The sequence below is a fragment of the Poecilia latipinna genome, unplaced genomic scaffold, assembly GCF_001443285.1.
Source record: "Poecilia latipinna isolate Pla-1442-1.1 unplaced genomic scaffold, P_latipinna-1.0 Scaffold10, whole genome shotgun sequence".
Lineage (NCBI taxonomy): Eukaryota > Metazoa > Chordata > Actinopteri > Cyprinodontiformes > Poeciliidae > Poecilia > Poecilia latipinna.
Window position 1 is genome coordinate 156,727 of NW_015112626.1, and position 18,452 is coordinate 175,178.

At 37.4% G+C, this 18,452-nt stretch overlaps 1 protein-coding gene across 4 annotated transcripts; it reads right to left on the minus strand.

Annotated features, from left to right (window-relative positions):
• Positions 1-2,452: 2,452 nt before the first annotated feature.
• nek3 (NIMA related kinase 3) lies at positions 2,453-10,769 on the minus strand. Of its 4 annotated transcripts, none has more exons than XM_015029309.1 (14): positions 10,267-10,769; positions 9,231-9,361; positions 8,889-8,982; positions 8,225-8,325; positions 8,047-8,130; positions 7,807-7,874; positions 7,622-7,708; positions 6,141-6,195; positions 5,767-5,967; positions 5,480-5,594; positions 4,607-4,774; positions 4,405-4,527; positions 4,167-4,281; positions 2,453-2,917 (listed from the first exon to the last, which is right to left on the minus strand). In XM_015029309.1, the coding sequence occupies exons 2-14, from the start codon at positions 9,345-9,347 to the stop codon at positions 2,851-2,853; spliced, it is 1,395 nt and encodes a 464-aa protein (XP_014884795.1). In that variant the 5' UTR covers positions 9,348-9,361; positions 10,267-10,769; the 3' UTR covers positions 2,453-2,850. The 4 variants fall into 4 exon arrangements, with proteins under 4 accessions (XP_014884795.1, XP_014884804.1, XP_014884786.1 ...); XM_015029318.1 differs by lacking the exon at positions 10,267-10,769 and adding an exon at positions 9,523-9,590; XM_015029300.1 differs by lacking the exon at positions 10,267-10,769 and adding an exon at positions 9,466-9,560.
• Between the last annotated feature and the right edge of the window lie 7,683 nt (positions 10,770-18,452).

The window sequence follows — 18,452 nt, forward strand, 5'->3', positions numbered from 1 at the left end:
ACGAGCTTTCAGTACTTTTTTAGGCTGAGGCAAAGTCAAAAGAGAAGGAGAAAAACACATAAATATTAGCAAACTACAAGGGCTTTGTCCCTCTGATCTACACAAACTGCTTGGTATATTACAAGTATCAGCTTAGCCTGGTAAAAACCAGCCCCTTGTTCTACTTTCTTCTGTTGAAGTTTTAAAAGACTGGATCTGATTTTACCTGGTTCTTAGCGTTTATCCATGATGCATGTAAGGTGCCAGATCATTGAAGCTTACCTGAAATTACATGTGCTGTTAACAAACCTGTGGGGACTAGGGTAGCGACATCTTTGCCAGCAACAAAACGTTTTAAGCATTTATTTTGCTCCAACTTGAATTGCTCAATGGCTTCATTCACTTCCTCTGCTGTCATTGCCAAACTAAAAAACTATATAGGCCTATTAGAAATTGATCCCATTGTTGGTAACTTTTCATTTTTGGCTGAATTTCAAGTGGAGATATTCAGCTGAATGGGAGAAATCTCAGAAATGGCATCAAAAGGAGAGGAAAACCAAGAGGAAGTGCGTCGAAAGGCAATGGCCAGACTAGCATCATGTTTGCTGCTTTTCTCCTGTTCAGAGGTTACTGTGACCAGAGATTGAAGCCAACTTTACATTTTTCTGAACTCTTCTTTACTTTGCAAAGTTATTTCATGCATGTGTCATTTTCAGCATTAGCAGCATGCCTGATTACAAAATAATGCTATTCCTGAAACATTATATTTTGGGAAATATAAACATGCAAAGTTTGTCACAGTTATTAGCACCCTGTGAAAGATGTGTAGACAGCAACAGTGGGAAAAATTATCGTTCAGTAACATTGCTTTTTGTCTGTTTTGTTTTGAAGTCGGATCTGAAGAGTTTCAGGTGAATTCAGGTCAGAACTTGGCAGGAAAGCATGGATCATTCCTGCCTTTTTTCACCTCGGTAGGCTGCTGCTGGTGGTGAAATGGTTCCTTTTTGATCCTTCTCTGTGGTTCTCTTTTAGTCTCCAACATTAACAGCAGACAATTAAGAGAGCAGCTACTTATTTTATGCATTCTCTGACTTATGATGAACACAAATTACCCTTAATTAAATAGCACTAAGCACCCCCTACGACCTTGCATTATAATTAGGTATATCCAATGGAAGGATGGGTAGCATGCATTATGTCATATTTGTAACTGAGACAAACGGATATTTGTGGCTTTTAGAGCATTTATAAACAGTAACCTAACTTGCAGCCAATGTGATTTTGATTGAGACAATTATTTCTCAATGTGGGATTTTCCTAACAAAATGTTTCTTATTACTGGAACTTCCAGTCTGGAAGTCGGAGTCCTGACATGAACTTCATTGATGGTCTATGCAGGGAGCTAAAGATGATGGTAATGGCAAGGAGGCCTCACAACAAAACAAAAAAATCAACTAAAAATACTAGTATAAACATACTCAGCAACTGCCAACTATGTTTGAATGCTGTAATACCATTAACATCTTTACCACTGACCACTGAGAAGCGCATAAAATACATGTCAAAAATAGATAAAACAGATAAAGGATATTCACTTTCCAAATTTATACAACTTTTACAATGTTTTATTAACTTTATTTTTCATTTCCTATCAGAAAATGACTGAAGGTCTGAGACCACAGAAAGGAAAGTTATTCATGTCATGTGGTGAGCTGTGAGGACACAGTTAAAATACATCTTGACCACTGATGGGAGACCCTCCTATCTGCAGGACACAGAACTCGGTGGCACTATAAGTCAACTTTGCTGCTCCACTTTATCTGTATCTTCACTGAACATGAGCATTCTTTGAGGGGGCTGGAGGGGGACATGAAAAAAATAATGTCAAAACAGCAGGGAGGGGGGTGGACTGTAAACTCTGGATGTGGATTTTTTTTTTGTGAGTTCACGATAAGCGCAGAGCTGCCTCACTGAGCTTCCTTATTAGAAAAAAAAAAAAGAAAATTTCCCAGGCAGACTGAAAGGCTCAAGGCGAGGAAACTCCTGTCATGGAGTAGGAGGTTTCCTTCTCCGGATAAACTTTGGCAACCAGGATAATTCATCTCTGGAGTGACTGTTGGTGAATCAGCCTCTTTATAGTTTAGTCTATATCCTGGTGAGCCCAAAACGACTTGGGCGAGGCTAGGGCTTGGCTTTTTTTGTTGCCAAACTTGTGGTTTTTCTATTGTTCTCTTTTCCTCCACAATGTCAAGCTTTTAAATTGGAAAACTAGATTCTTTTCACACTCAGTCTTAATCTCCCATGTAACGAGAATAAGCATTCATGTTTAATTCAATTTAAGATATTCTTTATAACTTCGATTCAATTCAAGTCCAGGCAGGAGCTTTAACACCACCTAGTGGAGGGAAGAAGAACAAAGCCCCAACCCGTCTGCAACAACATAAATAAAACAAAGCAACAGACAAAAGAGCCAGATGTGTACAATGTTAGGTTTAATTCAAGAGCGTGAAAGTCAAACAATATTAAAGACAAGACATGTTTAGTCTACTTTTGATATCAGAGGAAATGAGCTTCTGTGGGTCTTAATATTTCCTGCTTTCCCAAGGAGCAGCCTCTGAGACGGCCTTCAGTCTTCTGGGGAACCTTATCACCGACGTCCCAAAAAGTACGGAGCAGATGCTACCCTCGGTTAAAAAAAAAAACACACACACAGACCTCACAGAAAACAAACATTTACAGACACAATTATTTCACTCACATATTCAAAGTTACTTCTTCTCCCAAACTAACGTTGTGGAAAAAAAGAAAAGAAAAAGTTTGGCACATTTGAAAAGTTAGTGTTTTCTGTTTGAGGTCTGAAGGAACGAGGCTTTAGTGTTCTGAAAATATTTTCTCAACTTCATCCACCCAGTCACAAGGAGATTCTTCCTCAAAGTCCCTGTGTGGACAGAACACACAATACAATGAATGTTAACAGTGTTTTCGTAGGAGAGCTGTTTTATAGAAACGATACAAAGCTAACACATTCCAGGCATTCTGCAGGTACTCAGACAGCTCACTCTGTCCACATCGATATTCAGGGTCTGAACTGTTTATTTTTACACAGACTGGTTCAGAAATATACGGAAAGTCCAACTTATCCATAAAAATGAACAGGAAATGTTCACATTTTGGGCATTCCTTTGTATTTCTGACCATCTGGAGCTTCATTATTGGACTTTATGTGTGATACTTGGGTTTTTCAGGATAACCTCTGTTTTTGTTTCAGGGCGGAATGATCGAACAGCAAACAACTTGAAATTCAAAAACTAGAATTGTGTGCAGAAGGGTACTACCACTAATATTAAGCTTCATTTTAATCACACTCTCTTTGAAGCCATTAATAAGACATTTGCATGAACACTCTCGTTATCATAGTTAGCAAAGTTTATTTAAATTGGTTGCTTTCCTGGGGCTTATGCTGTGTTCCAGTCAGAACTGGGAGATTCTGACCTCTCAGTCAGAAAAATCAACTGGAACGCCCTTTCAAGTTGGACTTCCCACTCAGAAATTTCAGCCACTCTGACCACCCCAAATCACGACATGTAAGGTCGACTTTGCATTTCAGTGTGGCTGCTCCTCACATCAACAGTAGTCAAATGTGGTGGAAACATGTTGCGTCTTATTCACTGTTTATATTTTAGATTGTTCTCTCTACAAGAACATTTTGTGAAACCTGTTGGTTTCTAATGTGACTGAACATTAGAAACCACCTAATGTGGCACAAAAAACAACATGGAGAGCTTTTCAAAAATAGTGATAAGCATTTAAACTCGTCACATTTTCTCATGTTACAGCCTCAGTGCATTTTATTGTGATTTTATCAGTTAAACTAACACAAATACTGCTTTTCCTTCCGCTTAACGGCCAATATTCACTCAAAAATCTAAACTTGTGACTAATTCATGACACTTATTTTTTAGCATTTTTTTTAAAAGAAGAAAAAACTTCAATGTACATTTTTAAAATATTTTTATTTTCTTGTTAAGCACTTCTGGATGGATGCAGACTGCATTTCATCGCTCTGTACTTGTGACGTGCAATGACAAAAAAGTTGAATTCTAATTCTAATTGACACTACATGACAAGAAAGATGACACGTCAACTAGAACATAAAATGTGTGGGAAAAAAAAGCAAACGTTCTTACGTGTCCTCATCATCAGAGCGAGGCTGCAGTCTGTACTCGTCCGCTACTTCTAGCTCGGGCCCATCGGTGTCATCACCCTGTTGCCGGGAGAGGGGCCCAACCAGTGGGTTGTCATCTGGAAACGGAAAAAAAACCCCTGCATCAAATAAAACCTTTTACACCATCTGGAATGATTTAAATGTTTCATTGAGGATGCTTAGGGCAAAAAAAAAAGAAAAAAAGAAAGCGTGCTCTTGACCTCCTCTGTGAATTAAAAAGGTGCTGAAAGCTTTGTTCAGCTGGGCCTTCTCCAGCAGGGCCAGGAGCCGCTCGGGAGGTTCCCGCACCCACTGCTTTCTCTGCCTGCCGGCCTCTGAGTCACCTGCAACAACAAGGAAGGAACACTGGGATCTAGTTTTCTTTCAAACAGCTCAGGAAATTAAATTTCGCCGCTGTCGTACTTTCACGGGTGGAGCCGGTCTGGCAAGCCGCAGCCATGCTGTCTGATGAAGCCAGGCTGGCGTTGGCCAACATCTGCAGCACGGCGCTCGGTGACTCAGCCGTCCACTGCTTCCTACAGCCTGGTTCTGAGCTCTCACAGCAGCTTTTAGGTACATCTTCACCCAAGCCTGTCGCAGTAAGACATTAATCAATTAATCGCATTATAAACTAAAATGAGCTCAATAAGTTAATTAATATTTTTTAAAGGGCAATTTTGTTTGGAGGCCCCATAATCTATTTTATTTACAGTTTCTGTTTTTCTCGTCCTTTTGCTCAATTTTGGATATTTAAAATAGATTTAGGTTCCAGGTGTTTGCAAAATGGAGGTTTATTGTGCAAACTTGCATTATTATACTATAATCAACATATTACTTCAAAACAGTCACATAACAATATTAACGTCTGTCGCAATAATGTTATTCATATGATAGAACATATAAAATAAAGTAATAAATTATCATGAAGTGCAAACATTTGTTATACCCCACCTCTAAATAATATTCAAATTATTTTTAATCCATAATCCAAATCTCACCACCATTTTCATGTTTAGTTCTTGTTCATTTTAAATCTATACAAATTATTTAATAAAATTATTTTATAATATTACAAACACTATTTTAAGGTATGTGACTGTACACCACACTATTAAGTTCCACATATTATTTTTCTTCCTCTTCACACTTCTGCTCTGATTCATGCTGATGGTTGACATGAAACCCAATAAAATACACTTGAGTTTGAGGATGTAGCCTAAAAACAGAGTGAAAATGTTTCAGGATTAGGAATGCTTTGCTAAGGCAAGTTAAAATCAAGCGTATTGAACTTTCCACCTTCAATTGTTGATGTTTTTATTAAACTCTTCTCTCCCAGGAAATTGGCCACTTTCCGCCCTTCTTCCTTCTTCCATCGACCCGTTCGCCTCTTCTCTCCCTCCTCCTCTGAAGCCTGTAAAGGGTTCAAACCAGAGCAGTAAGTGCAGCGCGTAATAAAACCTGAACCAACACGAGCTTTGTCAGATTCCACAGATGAGGGATATGAGTAAGAGTTTCAACTGATTTTGACATTCCTGTCAAAGGACAAGCTGTAAAATCACTCTGTGAAATCAGAGCGTTTCCACCTGTGGGGGCAGATGAGAGCGCAGGAGTCTGGAAACCCGGTGAGAGGTCAGGATTGTGCGCACCGACGGCCGGTCTTTTGGATTGGTCTTGAACATGTGCTTGATCAGGTAGTGCAGCTCGTAAGGCAGGTGGTTGGGGAGTGGAGGGTACGCGCCCCGGCACACCTTCAGGATCAAACTCTTCCAGCTGGACGCCTGGAACTGAACGCAGGAAATGGGAGTAAGGGTCAGAGAGACAACAAGCCACAAAAACACAGCAGCTAATTTAACTCAGCTGACAACATGAGGCTGATCTAGCTGATTTTAGTCAGTGACTCATAAATATTTAAGCAGAGGTCCAGTCGGTTAAACCCAGGGCACGGGAGGACGAGTACCGGGTGTCGCAGGGTGCAGAGCTCGTAGAGGACGCAGCCCAGCGACCACACGTCACTGCAGAACACAAAAAGACAGACGTGGTTATTCACACAATGCAGACATTTGTCATGCACAGTCACAGAGAATTACGATTACATCAGTTACATAACTCCTGCTCAGATGGGAACTGAGACTAAGCTCAATTTCAAAACTCCACCTTGTTTTTTTTTTTTTTTTTTTCTTTACATAACCTGCCCTGACAGCTGAGTGAAACAGTAAATTGCCCTCAACTGTCAGGGATAAAATTACACATCTCTCCTGTTGCACCACTGACTTTATTGAATTAGCTAATCAATTGTTCCGACGATTAAATTCTGCAGATTTTTCGTTTAACTTATTAAGCTTATTTTCACACAATATTAGAAATACGTTCAAAAATGCAGATAAGCAAATAACTTGATTCTTTTATACACAAGAAAATAAAAACGTTATTGCCCAAAACGATCGATTATTTGTAGCAAAGGATGCATCTGCACCTAAAAAAATACTTTTAACATCAACATTTAAAAAGCTCAGTCTTTCCTGGTTGAGTTTAGGACTGATATGTTGACGGGTTTCTTTTTGGATTAAATGAATAATAGTTGCACAGCAAAAAGCGCTTAATAGGAGATTTTTTAAATTATTTTTTTTAAGAGGTTCTCACGTCAATGCAACCACACTCAAAGTCTGCAACCCTTGACTACCAGCAATTCAAGAAAAGCAACAAATTCTCCATCCACCAGTACTCCACAAGGGACCGCCCAACCTCCCAAAAGATGCCCCCGTCCAGCACATTGCCCGGGGTGTTTCTAAAAAGAAAACCACATGTAGAAGTGAATGATAATGTTTCTAATTGTAAAACTGCAACTGAATAACTGAAGGATTTCCGGATATGGTGCATAATATGATTAACCTCTGCAGAATTTGTGCAGATATCTGTATGTAGGCCAGCGTTTTGATCTGCAGGCAGAAGCACGTTAAAAACTGGCAGGAATCGGTAAAGGCAAGCCCACCATGGGCTTAGAGAATCTTCTGAAAACAACTCCTCCACAAATCCTTTTAAGCAGCAAAACTTATTGCTGGAAGGGGCTGAAGTTCTTCAGGAAATCTGCGCTCTGTGTTTTTTTTATATATATATATATATATATATATATATATATATATATATATATATATATATATATATTTTTTTTTTTTTTTTAAAGATAGATATCCTCCTGGCTATAGAGACAAGAAACATCCAAACTTTTATTAGAGAAATAAAGAAAATCATTGAAGTCTGGGTTTATGTCTGGCAACATGTTGTTGCCAACAAGACAAACCAAAAACATAAGAGTTTTTCAGCAACTAAGAAGTACTTATATATTTATTGTTGCAAAAGTCAAATCAGTTTGGTTTGTCTGTTTAAATATTTTTAATCACTAAATGATTCATAATTAGGTTTATAACTGCTGCAGCGTACCTCTTGTTGTTGTACGGCTTGTTGTCCCAGATTTCTGGTGCCACATAATACGGCGTCCCAACATATGCCTGAGCATAAGCTTTTGAGCTGTAAGAAATTCACAGTCATTCTTTAAAACATAGCAGCGAAAGCGGCAATGAGAAATCAGCCTGGACAGGCGATCTAAATGTGTTTTCCTGCAGCACCTGTTCAGAACACAAGCAGAGCCGAAGTCCCCGAGCTTGACTGAACCGTCATCAGTCAGGAAAATGTTCTGCGACAGGAAATGAGACCGAAGTGGTGATTTAACATGAGGCAAAACATAAGAGCATTGAACTGTGGCAAAATGACATTATGCACAAGAGGGTGATCATGCACTCGTCTCTGTTACGGTTGAGCAATTCACTTCAGCCCGAATGTTAATCCATACTTTAATGCTACTCTACCTTGGACTTTAAATCTCTGTGCAAAACCCTTTTATCATGAATATGTTTTGCACCTGCACACATCTGAGCGAACCACTTCAAGATCTGGGGAAGAGGAAAAAAATTTTAGAACAGGGACAAAAAGAAGATCAGTAGCAAAAAAAAAAAAAAAAAAACAGCTTCAGGGAAATCGACCTACATTTTCAACAGTGAATTGAGAGGATTTCTGCTGCTGCTGGATCCTCTGAAGCAGATCTCCTCCACCGCAGTACTCCATAACAATGCACAAGAAGCCATCCCCTGGAAACACACAACCACATTTCCTTTCATCTTATTCAAAGATATTTGCACAGCTCGGAGTAAAAAGTATTCCCAACCCTTGAACTTTTTTTTTTTTTACATTTTGTCCAGTTCGATCACAATCTTTGTTCTGTTTTATTTATATGTTATGGTCTAGACCAGGGGCCAGCAACTTTTATGATCCCAGCTCAATAAAAGAATTGAATACATTTTCTTCAGTTTTTATTGTAAAAGATTATGACAAAAAAAAAAAAAAGCTTGTTAGAAGCTGCAAACGACACGAGACTGTGGCCTCTGTTCACCTTCCACCCAAAACATACAGGAAGAGCTACAGTGTAAGAGTTTAAATCAAGGCATGTTTGTATTAGAATAGCTCAGTTAAAGTCCAGACGTAAAATTTATGTAGTCAAATTTTCTCCATCCACACCTCGAGTTTGTCATACGATGTAAGAACCACTACTTTATGTTGGTATAACGTGAATAAGAAAACACAAATGTCAATAAAATATACAAATATACTTTAAGATGCTGTAAGTCATTTTAATTGTACTGTGTAAAATTACCTTCAAATGCCTCCCTGAAAGCCACAATATTGGGATGCTTCATTCTGGACAGTAGAACGGCTTCCCTTCTTGAACTTTGCAATTTGGACTGGTTCTGTAAAATGTGACAATAAACAATGACCAACTCCTGTAAATGAGCAGTAATCTGCCTTTGCTTAAAACATACTTTAGTCGGTCACTTTCTTTATAGCTTAAACTATTTAACTCTTTTTCTAATGTAACAGTCGCCTTTAAGAGTTTTTTCCCCCTAAGTTAAGAATAAATTCCAACTGTACCATACAAAGGATTATTCTATTGTAAATTACGTCAAAGCTACATTTAAAAGATTATGCTCGTACTCACCTTTGGCAGCTGTATTTCCTTAAGTACATACTTTTCCTGAGTGTTTCTGCATTGCACCAACACAGCCCGACCAAATGACCCTTCCCCGATCACTCTAATTTGGGAGTATTTCTCCATGATACTTCACCGAACTACACAACAACAACAAAAAAAAACACACCAGACATAAACCCAGTCATTGTACGATCAAGAAATTTCTTAATAAAGACTGAAAATCTTTTTTTTTTATGCTTATTGTTCATGCAAGGTCAAAGTTTTATAATTAGAAATCAATCAGTGATAATAAATCTACCCATGCACCCATGGTGCTGATGGCTTGGTCGCTACTTCCTTGTTATTGTATGACGTAGCGAAGGACGCCACTGCATTGCGCAGTGTGGCCACTAGATGGTGGCAGATCCCCATATTTATTTCCTAAAACTGCCTAAAAGTATGTCCCGTTATTGCTCGGATTTACAATGGTGACATTTGATGAAACTTTAATACAGTGAAGTCATATCAGCTTTACTTCTTTTCCGTGATTTTTATTTATTTATTTTAATTTTATGTGAGCCAGTCTTTATACTGTATTTTCCTCAGCTCTGGCTAACTTTTACTGAAGAATATATTTTTCCACAGTGAAATGTTATCAGTATATTCTAAGTACTTCAATGCTACTAGCTAGACATGTTAATTTGATCGATGTCACTCTAGAGACAGAGCCACTAGCCACTTAATTAAATGCTGCCCACTTGTTGTGTTCAAGAAACAAGTCTGCTATAGTGTAAGCTTTGTGACATTTTGCCATATCTTGCTAGATGCAGCCATTCAGATTAGCCATTAATAATATGATTTACAACACTCAGGTGGTGTTTGAATGGCCACTGGCATTAAGGGACCAAAAGTGTGTCAAGGAAATTTACCCCCACTATTAAACCAACAAGAAAATTCATGACCCTATCTGAATGTAACAACTGAAATGGAGGAGCAGCTGGTCATGAAGCATTTTCTCAATCCATTAATGTACAGTTTCAGTGATCATGCCGTGTTTACCTACCTTGGTAGTGAATGGTTGTTACCTTTCTGTCAATTTGAACCCATCTACCCCTGCTCCTTTGACATCAACAAGACGTTTCTGTCTTCACAATTGTCGGTAGATATTTTCTCTCTGGTTGTTTGTGAAAAATTCCAGTTAAAAAATAAGCTGTCCAGATAAGCTATTGCAGAATGAGTCCCGACTATGCGCTTCTTCTGAATTATCTGTAGTAGTGCCCAACATCGTTAGATGGACTAGGGATCAAACTCTGACTCAAACAGGTAAAGTTGAACTCCTTGAAACTCAAATGCAACCCAAATCCTTCAGAATCTATGTTCAAATATGTCAAAACTTTATACAATTCACTAAAACCAGCTTTATTCTTGTGCCTCTTCTGATAAAATTGACACAAGCGCACATAAAGCAGAATAAGCTGTTTTTTCCCCCTTCAATGCATTATTTTAAAACTCTGTATTATGTGAAATCCTGCTGTGAAAATCAATACTTCATTACCCAGCTGTGCTTTTACTGACAGCTTACATTTGTTAGTAGAAAAAAAAAACACCACTGGGTAAATAATCATTTTACAGACCAGTTCTGTTTGACTCAGAACCAGCTGCTCTGCGAGGATTTTGTTTTTATAAGAGGAGGTTCTGAACAGTGAGGTTTAGTGATCTATTTAGCTCAGGTGTGCCCAAAGTCAGTCCTCGAGGGCCGACATCCTGCACGTTTTAATTCTCTCCCTGGTGGCGGTAACAACCTTTTCAGCATGTCAACTGTTATTCTTAGACCTTCTAATGAGCCATTATTTGATCCAGGTGCGTTAAACCAGGGAGAGAACTAAAACATGCAGGATGCCGGCCTTCGAGGACCGACTTTGGGCAGCCCTGATTTAGCTGCTGACCTCAAACTACGGTTGGAGTTGCTTTTCTCCTGGCAGAACTACTAATCACACTTTTTAAAAAGTAGGCAGAGTGTGTCAGGTTGCAGGGTCAAGCCGTCGTGACATGGATAAAATGATGCCCGTGAAGGAAATGTAATGAGGGCAGCTGAAATGATCCCTTTACCCCCTGCTTTTGCAGCTATGAATGCATGAAGAGCAGCTAACATATGATGGGATCAGTGTAAAAGGGCTTTAATTGGTCACAGATGGAGAAGCCTGATATTAGTTCACAAAGATTGGATATTTTGGATGTGAGCCAGAATGACTGGCAGCTAAATTAGGAAAGAGATGGAAATAAAAAAGTGGTCTTCTGACAGTAGAGGGCCTCATAGAAACTCTTAATTAGGTCTGAAAGGCTCAGTGTGGAGGGGGAAATTTATCTGAGAGCACATAACTCAAGTATTTAGATGATTTGAGATTTGAATTAGAAAAATATTAGGCTTTATTTCTTCAGACACAAGTAAACCACTGGCTTAAGAGTATGATACAAAGTATATTTGAGGAAAACGTTTTTTTCTCGTCTTGATTCATTTGTTTATTGAAAATGTACAGTTCTTTGCAAAAGTATCCATTCACTTTAAGCTTCTTTTTTTTTGTATTTTGTCAAGCAACAACCACAAACTTGTCAGAGTTTAATTGGGATTTTATGGGATTCAAAAGAAAAGAATGTGTGCTAGTTTGCATATTCAGAAATTTGTGTCAATTTCTTTGTGAAATAGCTCAAATTTAGATTTACTTTTAACATTCAGATGAACTTTATTTTGGTAAATTTACAACATTACATAATAATAATAATAATAATAATAATAATAATAATAATAATAATAATAATAATAATAATAATAAAATAACATTTTACTAAGCAATCATTTACCATTTACCAACAAAGGAATAGGTGGTTCCTTTGATATTCTAGAAATTGAATATCAATATCTCCAGTCTGAGGTCTTTTGCTGCCTCTAAAAGGCTATGGAATAATACAGAATATTAAGTGAATATAATGCAAGTTGTTGCCCCCCAAAATTTCTGAAAGTCACACCTTTTCAGAATGTCACCCCCAGCACGGTTGGCTCATTTGATATTCTTCCTTTTACTTCTTCTGAATAATATTAAAGCGCCCAAGTTCCCATGATAACAAATTTTATCTGGATGTCCCATAACTCTGGTTCTGTTTGCTAAATTAGAACAGAAAATGTGTCAGTGAGCACATAATGTCATAATGTGATCTATTCATTGCCTTTCCTGGTTCTTATTCATATCCACATAAATATAATCTTAACGCTGTGATGAATTTGGAAGCATAATCTATACTAAACACATCACATACAAAAAAAAAAAAAAAACTGAACATTCTGACATTCAGTGTGATGGATTAGTCCATTCAGCCAAATTATTGGCTGATTGATTTCCATATCACCCATTATTGAATGAAACGTGGCAGTCCATGTGTAAATTGCATGCACAAATTGAAGTGCATTTGATTTGTCAGTTCAGGAGATGAAAACCTCATCCACATGCTCCCTGGGTGTTCAGCACTAAGTCCTCATGCTGCTCTAACTAAATGCATCACAGCCCGACGACAGCATACAACAGGTCAATTTCCTAACATTTGCCTTGTTATTTCCTCTTTTTCGCTCCTTTCCCATACGTTTGTCCCACCTCCCTGCAAATGGTCAGCCAGAGCAGCAAAATAAAGGGAATAAATAATAAGGCACAGGGAAGCAGTTTGCTCATAGCCTCTGGACTGGGGTGCCCAAGCTGTTAGGGGAAATATGGTGGGCATTTTCAGCTTTTCTTGGTGTGTCAAAAAATGTCTCATTAGGTTTGAGGAGAAGCAGTGAAAACATCTTGGTGCAGAGATGCCAGGAAACTGGGTGGGGACTCAACATATGCTGGCTGAAGTATTTCAAAACTCTGGAGAGACACATGTGAAACATTTCAGAGTTTAGCTCTACAGCTAAATCAGAATGAACAAGAAAAGCTCTCCCTCAAATTATAGAACTTAAATGATTAAAGAATAAAAATAAACTCCCCACAGAAGTCATAATGTCCTTCTACTTCAGTTATGTAAAGCATAGCTGTGAAGAGCAAGATACATGGTGAAGTCACCTAATTGGGAAATGGAATCAATTTATATTTAATCTCAGTTCATTTCAAGTGTTTATTCCCTTCTGTTCTGAACCTTTATAACACAGCTCTGATCCAACCAGAGCTGTGTTAGAATGGCCCAGTCAAAGTCCAGATCTAAATCCAATTGAGAACCCGTAGTTAATGCTTGCTGGTGCACATAATGAAATTTGACTGAGTTTGAATGCCTAGCAGAGAAAAACTGATACATTTTATTAGTTTCTACACGTACTACGCTTGAATAGATACCAGCTTAGAGATTTGTAGCTGCAAGGCTGAGCTCATGTCAAAAACCCTGGCAAGGAAAAGATAAAGGAAAGACCAAACTAAGCTGAAAACAGAGTCAACTAATATTCAATCCAGTTGTTCAATGCAGTTATATAGAGCCATTTCTCAACAAATGTCATCTTGAGGTCATTTTAATCCAATCATATGCATATTACAATTGAGAAAAATATATTAGGAACTTATGGAACCATCAGATCTCTGATGTATGAAATCTAGGTTGAGCATAAATAAAATTCAAACATAGAAAGAAGCACAAACAACCCACACACCCCCAGATCACAACAGGTGGTTCTATGCAGATATCAACAAAAGTTGCTGAATACAAATGCATTAAAAAAATGTATTAAATCATGAATAATTTTAAAGTTCACTGTACAGTTATATCCTACTTTCTGTTAATCGCATAACATCCCAGTAAAACACAGAGAAATTGAAGGGTTTTGGTAATTTTAATACCCACAAATTTAATGTGTTTGAAGAGCGTGATTGTATAAAGACCTTGGTTTAATGAGTGTGTGTCGCTGTTTTGATACTGAGGGAGCTTCAAAATGCAAAATAACCTCCCTGGTTTCTGCTTTTGCATAAATGACGAATGAGTCTCAGGAAGCAGCTGTGGGGCAATAAGGAAAATTAAAATAAATGAAATTAAAATCTACTGTAGAAAGAGTTTCTCAAGCAAATCAGGCTCCAGTGGTTTTTAAATGATACCCTGGCAAGTATTTCAGATCCGTTTATGGATATGTTTGTGTTCAGCTATAAAAATTTAATCACTTTAACAGGACAATATACGTACAAGATGTTAATACTTGCAGCATTCCAGCCTGATAAGATCCTTCTGTCTTTAAATTAATCATTTTAAAACCATTTTTTTTTATTTTAATGTAAAGTATATCTTGTAAAATTACAAAGGTCCTACAAATCTTATTCATAAGAGCTTAACACTTTAAAATACCAAAGGTTCCGTCTCCAAAACTTTAAGAGTGAACACACACATTAACAAGCAGAGAAAGCTGCTGTTATTAATCATTTCAGTTCGGTTTTATATACATATTTATGTGGCTTCTTGAGATATTGCAGCAATATGCTGTGGCAACTCAGGTGAAACATTTTAATGTGTAAGACAAATTACTTTAAATTTAGGTCCTGTGGGAACTTAGATAAGGACAGCACGATGTGAGAAGCAGGGATGTTTGATATTCACTGATACAAAACACTTTCAGGGGGAATACAGAAAATGTGGCCTCTCTACAAATCACCGGGCGCAACTTAAAATCGATCAGGGGCTCAAACAAAATGAACAAATAAATTCACAAAACGCATGAAATCAATCAGAATAATCCGCAGTGAGGCCACGGCTTATTGGGATTCAGAGGTTCCTTTATATGACATCCTGTTGTCGTACGTTTTTAAAGAGGTTCATTTTACTCTGCTGAATAAAGACTTCAGAAGATTATCTTTAATATGGCTGCCATTTTCATTTCACTGTCCTCCATGTTGTTATTGGATTTATTCATCACAGATTTTTGGGGCCTACAAGTGAGATGAAAACACTAAACCTGCACAACTTCTACATGGCTAGTAAATGTTACATACATTTACTGTGTTTAGATTATAATAGTGATGCTACATCATCATTTTACACTTATCTTACTTAAGTTTTTAGGGGTTGCTGTGTGGATTCCACTGGCAAAGGGTTAAATAATTAAAGGAGTGTCATCAGCTGTATTAGTAGTACTAACAGCAAAGGCAGCAATATTACAGCTAGCTGCATTAGTATTAGTAGAAGTGTTGTGATGGTTTGTAGGTTGAGAAAGGATCGGAGCTGCAGGTGTGTGTGCAGATCAAAGAACACAGACAGAGAACAAGTCGTACAATATACATGAAACCAACAAAGAACAGTGAGAACTGGTGGGCGTGCATACTGGGGAATGAGTGTAGAATGACATTAGATACAGGTGAAGAAATTAGGAGATTGGGAACAGCTGTGCAAGGGAGCAAACTGGCAGCCTGAGGGAAGGTGGCTAATTAACACTAAGGAGCTAAACTCCAAGACTTAAATAAAATTAGAAAGCATAGCGTAAACACTGATCTAAGAGAAAACAAAAAATCCAGTATGACAAAGAACAAAACACAAGAATAAACTAATAAACTAAATACAAAGAAATGAACTCATACGGTAACACCATTAGAACAATGATGAACTCTGTGAACTGAGTAGAATAAGGCAAGAAATAAACAAATAAAAATGACAAGGAAACGGTCAAAACACAAACGCATTGAAAAACAAAACAGTGATCCAAACATGGTGATAGTAGCAGTTTAGTATTTGTAGTGATTATTATTAGTAGTAGTCACCGATAGCCGTCCTAGTAGCAGAAGTATCAATAGTTGTAGTAGCAGAAGTAGCATTACGGAAAACAATAGCACAACCTAGTAGTAACATTAGTCTGAGTAGCACCACTATTTATTTATGTTTTTTTTTGTGTGTGTTTTGTTTATTATTTTGGTATTTGAATCATTTTTGCCTCTCCCAGTGTTCCTTACTCAGACAAAGATTAAGTCCTTTTTATTGAGATCCTCAGTCTTTTCTAGTGCTCTGCTCTTTGTGTTTTGCACTTTTATTTTAGCGTTAAACTTTCACTTTAGCTCATCATATTCCCAGCGTTTTCAAGCCCTGTAGTCTCTGTTGTTTCTCGGTAGATTCTTCCGTTGTCTCTCTGTTGAGATAGCGCTTTTCAAGAAAATTCTATGGACTCCTTTTGCATTTTTGTTTCTTTATTTGGAAGTTTATGAAATGTTCACTTGTCTCTCACACTACATGCCTGTCACCTGTCGATCTCAGTACTTCAGTCCTTTTCAACAACATAGATAACGACAGCATTGTGATAGGAGGAGTGACAGTACAGCACTAGCTGTGGCAATTATAGCAGTCAGTGAAAAGCAGTATTTTAGTAGTATCAACATTTGTATTGGTGCTATTTTCCACAGTTGCTCCCAAAAGGCTATAATTTTCTTCTTTTTTTTTAAATTTTAGTTAACACAATTGAAGCAATTATAAATAATTTGAAAACATTCAACATATGAAACATATGTGACATTTATCAACTAAGCTGAAAAACACTTGCGTAAGTAAAAACACTCTTAAAGTAAAACTTGGTTGAATTTGAAGTTTCTTTGTGTTTAATCCAATCAGTCTCTTTCCTTTTGGTATAAGTCTGTCAGCATCACACATCTTCACCTTTCAGTTCTTCTGATCAATAGGACAGTGAGGACGTCCTATTGATCCTCACTGTCTCTTTCCCGATCTCTTCCACAAAATTTTTTTTGTCAAATTTAGTTCAAGATTTGGTCTGGGTTATTTGTAGATTCAGATTCATGCCTGGGCTCACAGCGATGCTGAAAAATAACACCAGTGTTCATCTTTCCAGCAGACACCTGGAGGTTGTGAGTCAGACTGACTGATATGTGAATGTGTTCCTAATTTCATCCACCTTGACAAATAGTTCCATCTGAAAAGGAATAAGCCATATCGCATTATATGAGTTCTGTTGGTGATAATCAGTGTTATACTTTCATTGCAGGAAGAAGCTTCTGTATTGCCAAGCCACAGAGAAAAAGCAGATAGTTTTCACATACAAATGTTAAAATAATTATTGAACATATTTATATTTTTTTCTCAAAGCAAATTAGTCCTTTAATGACGTTATGTCTAAAAAAGAGAAATACACATAACACTGAAATGTGTTAAGCACTTTGCACAAAAGCCACAATGATGTTCCCACTTCCACATTTGTTCAAATATTCTGCAGCAAACTTCAAGCGTGAGTTCGGCTCAGTGGAACGCTTTGTTATTAGTACGTTCTGCAAAAAATGACTTATTTTTTGCAAACTTCTCCGTGCAGCACATTGGTCTTGAGAAACCATTTTTTTTAATTTTTTGGTGATTAGAAAATATTAAACCAGCTGATGATGAGTTGCACATCAAAACACAAACACTTTCTAAATACTAATTAATTCCTGCTGGTTTCTTGACTTTCCATGCCTGTTTTTTTTTTTTGTGTGTGTGTCTTCCGTGTGTGTTAAACATGTATTCCTTTTAATCTTTCACTTCACAAAATTAAGTGAATTTTCTTTGACCGCTTTGCATGCAAACATTAACCATGTTGTTGTACTAAAAATGTATTTAATGTACAAAAAGTTAAGTTTAAGATATAATTAAGCAACACCAGACACCTCTGTTTTTGCGGTAGGTATGTATGATAAACAGGATTAAGATATCAGAAAGGTAGATAAACTAGTGTTTGTGATAAACTCTGTACACACCAGTAGTTGCAGAAATGTTTATACTGGAATTTACTTTTATCAAAGACCACCTAGGTGGAGGAACTCAGTTTGAACAACAATTTAAAATATGTTATCAAGTTAAAAGCAAAAAAAGGAAAAAAAAAAAAAAAAAGAATCACCCATACCTCAATGCTTTTGTTGCAGAATAAAAGCCCCAGCATGTTTCTCGTGGGAGGTCTCAGTTGTGGAGAATGTTGATAGCAGAGTTGATTACAACAAACAGAGATGCAGTGTTGTACCAATTTTTAGATAGCAGTTTAGAATGTGCTGGTTGTGCAAATCTTCTCTGTATAGGTCTCACATTACAGCCTGCCAGGGTCCTCAAATTTTATCGCCCCTAATTATCTTGTGTTGAAGCACTCTATGGGTTTATGTTCTTTGAACAGAGACAAGGCTGTGCAGTGGTTTTTAACAGTCCAGTAACGGTCAGTGTTTCATGCAAAATGATGATTTTGCTAATAACTTAAGAAAGCTTACAGTGTAGACTACCAAGAGATTACATTTT

What these genes read in the sequence shown, in the direction of transcription:
- nek3 (XM_015029309.1), bottom strand. Translation starts at nt 9,347, where the DNA reads ATGGAGAAATACTCCCAAATTAGAGTGATCGGGGAAGGGTCATTTGGT. An exon ending in TCTGCTTGTGTTCTGAACAG is followed by an intron (nt 7,709 to 7,806) that starts GTGCTGCAGGAA and finishes AATTTCTTACAG; the next exon opens with CTCAAAAGCTTATGCTCAGG. An exon ending in TCTGCACCCTGCGACACCCG is followed by an intron (nt 5,968 to 6,140) that starts GTACTCGTCCTC and finishes TCCTGCGTTCAG; the next exon opens with TTCCAGGCGTCCAGCTGGAA.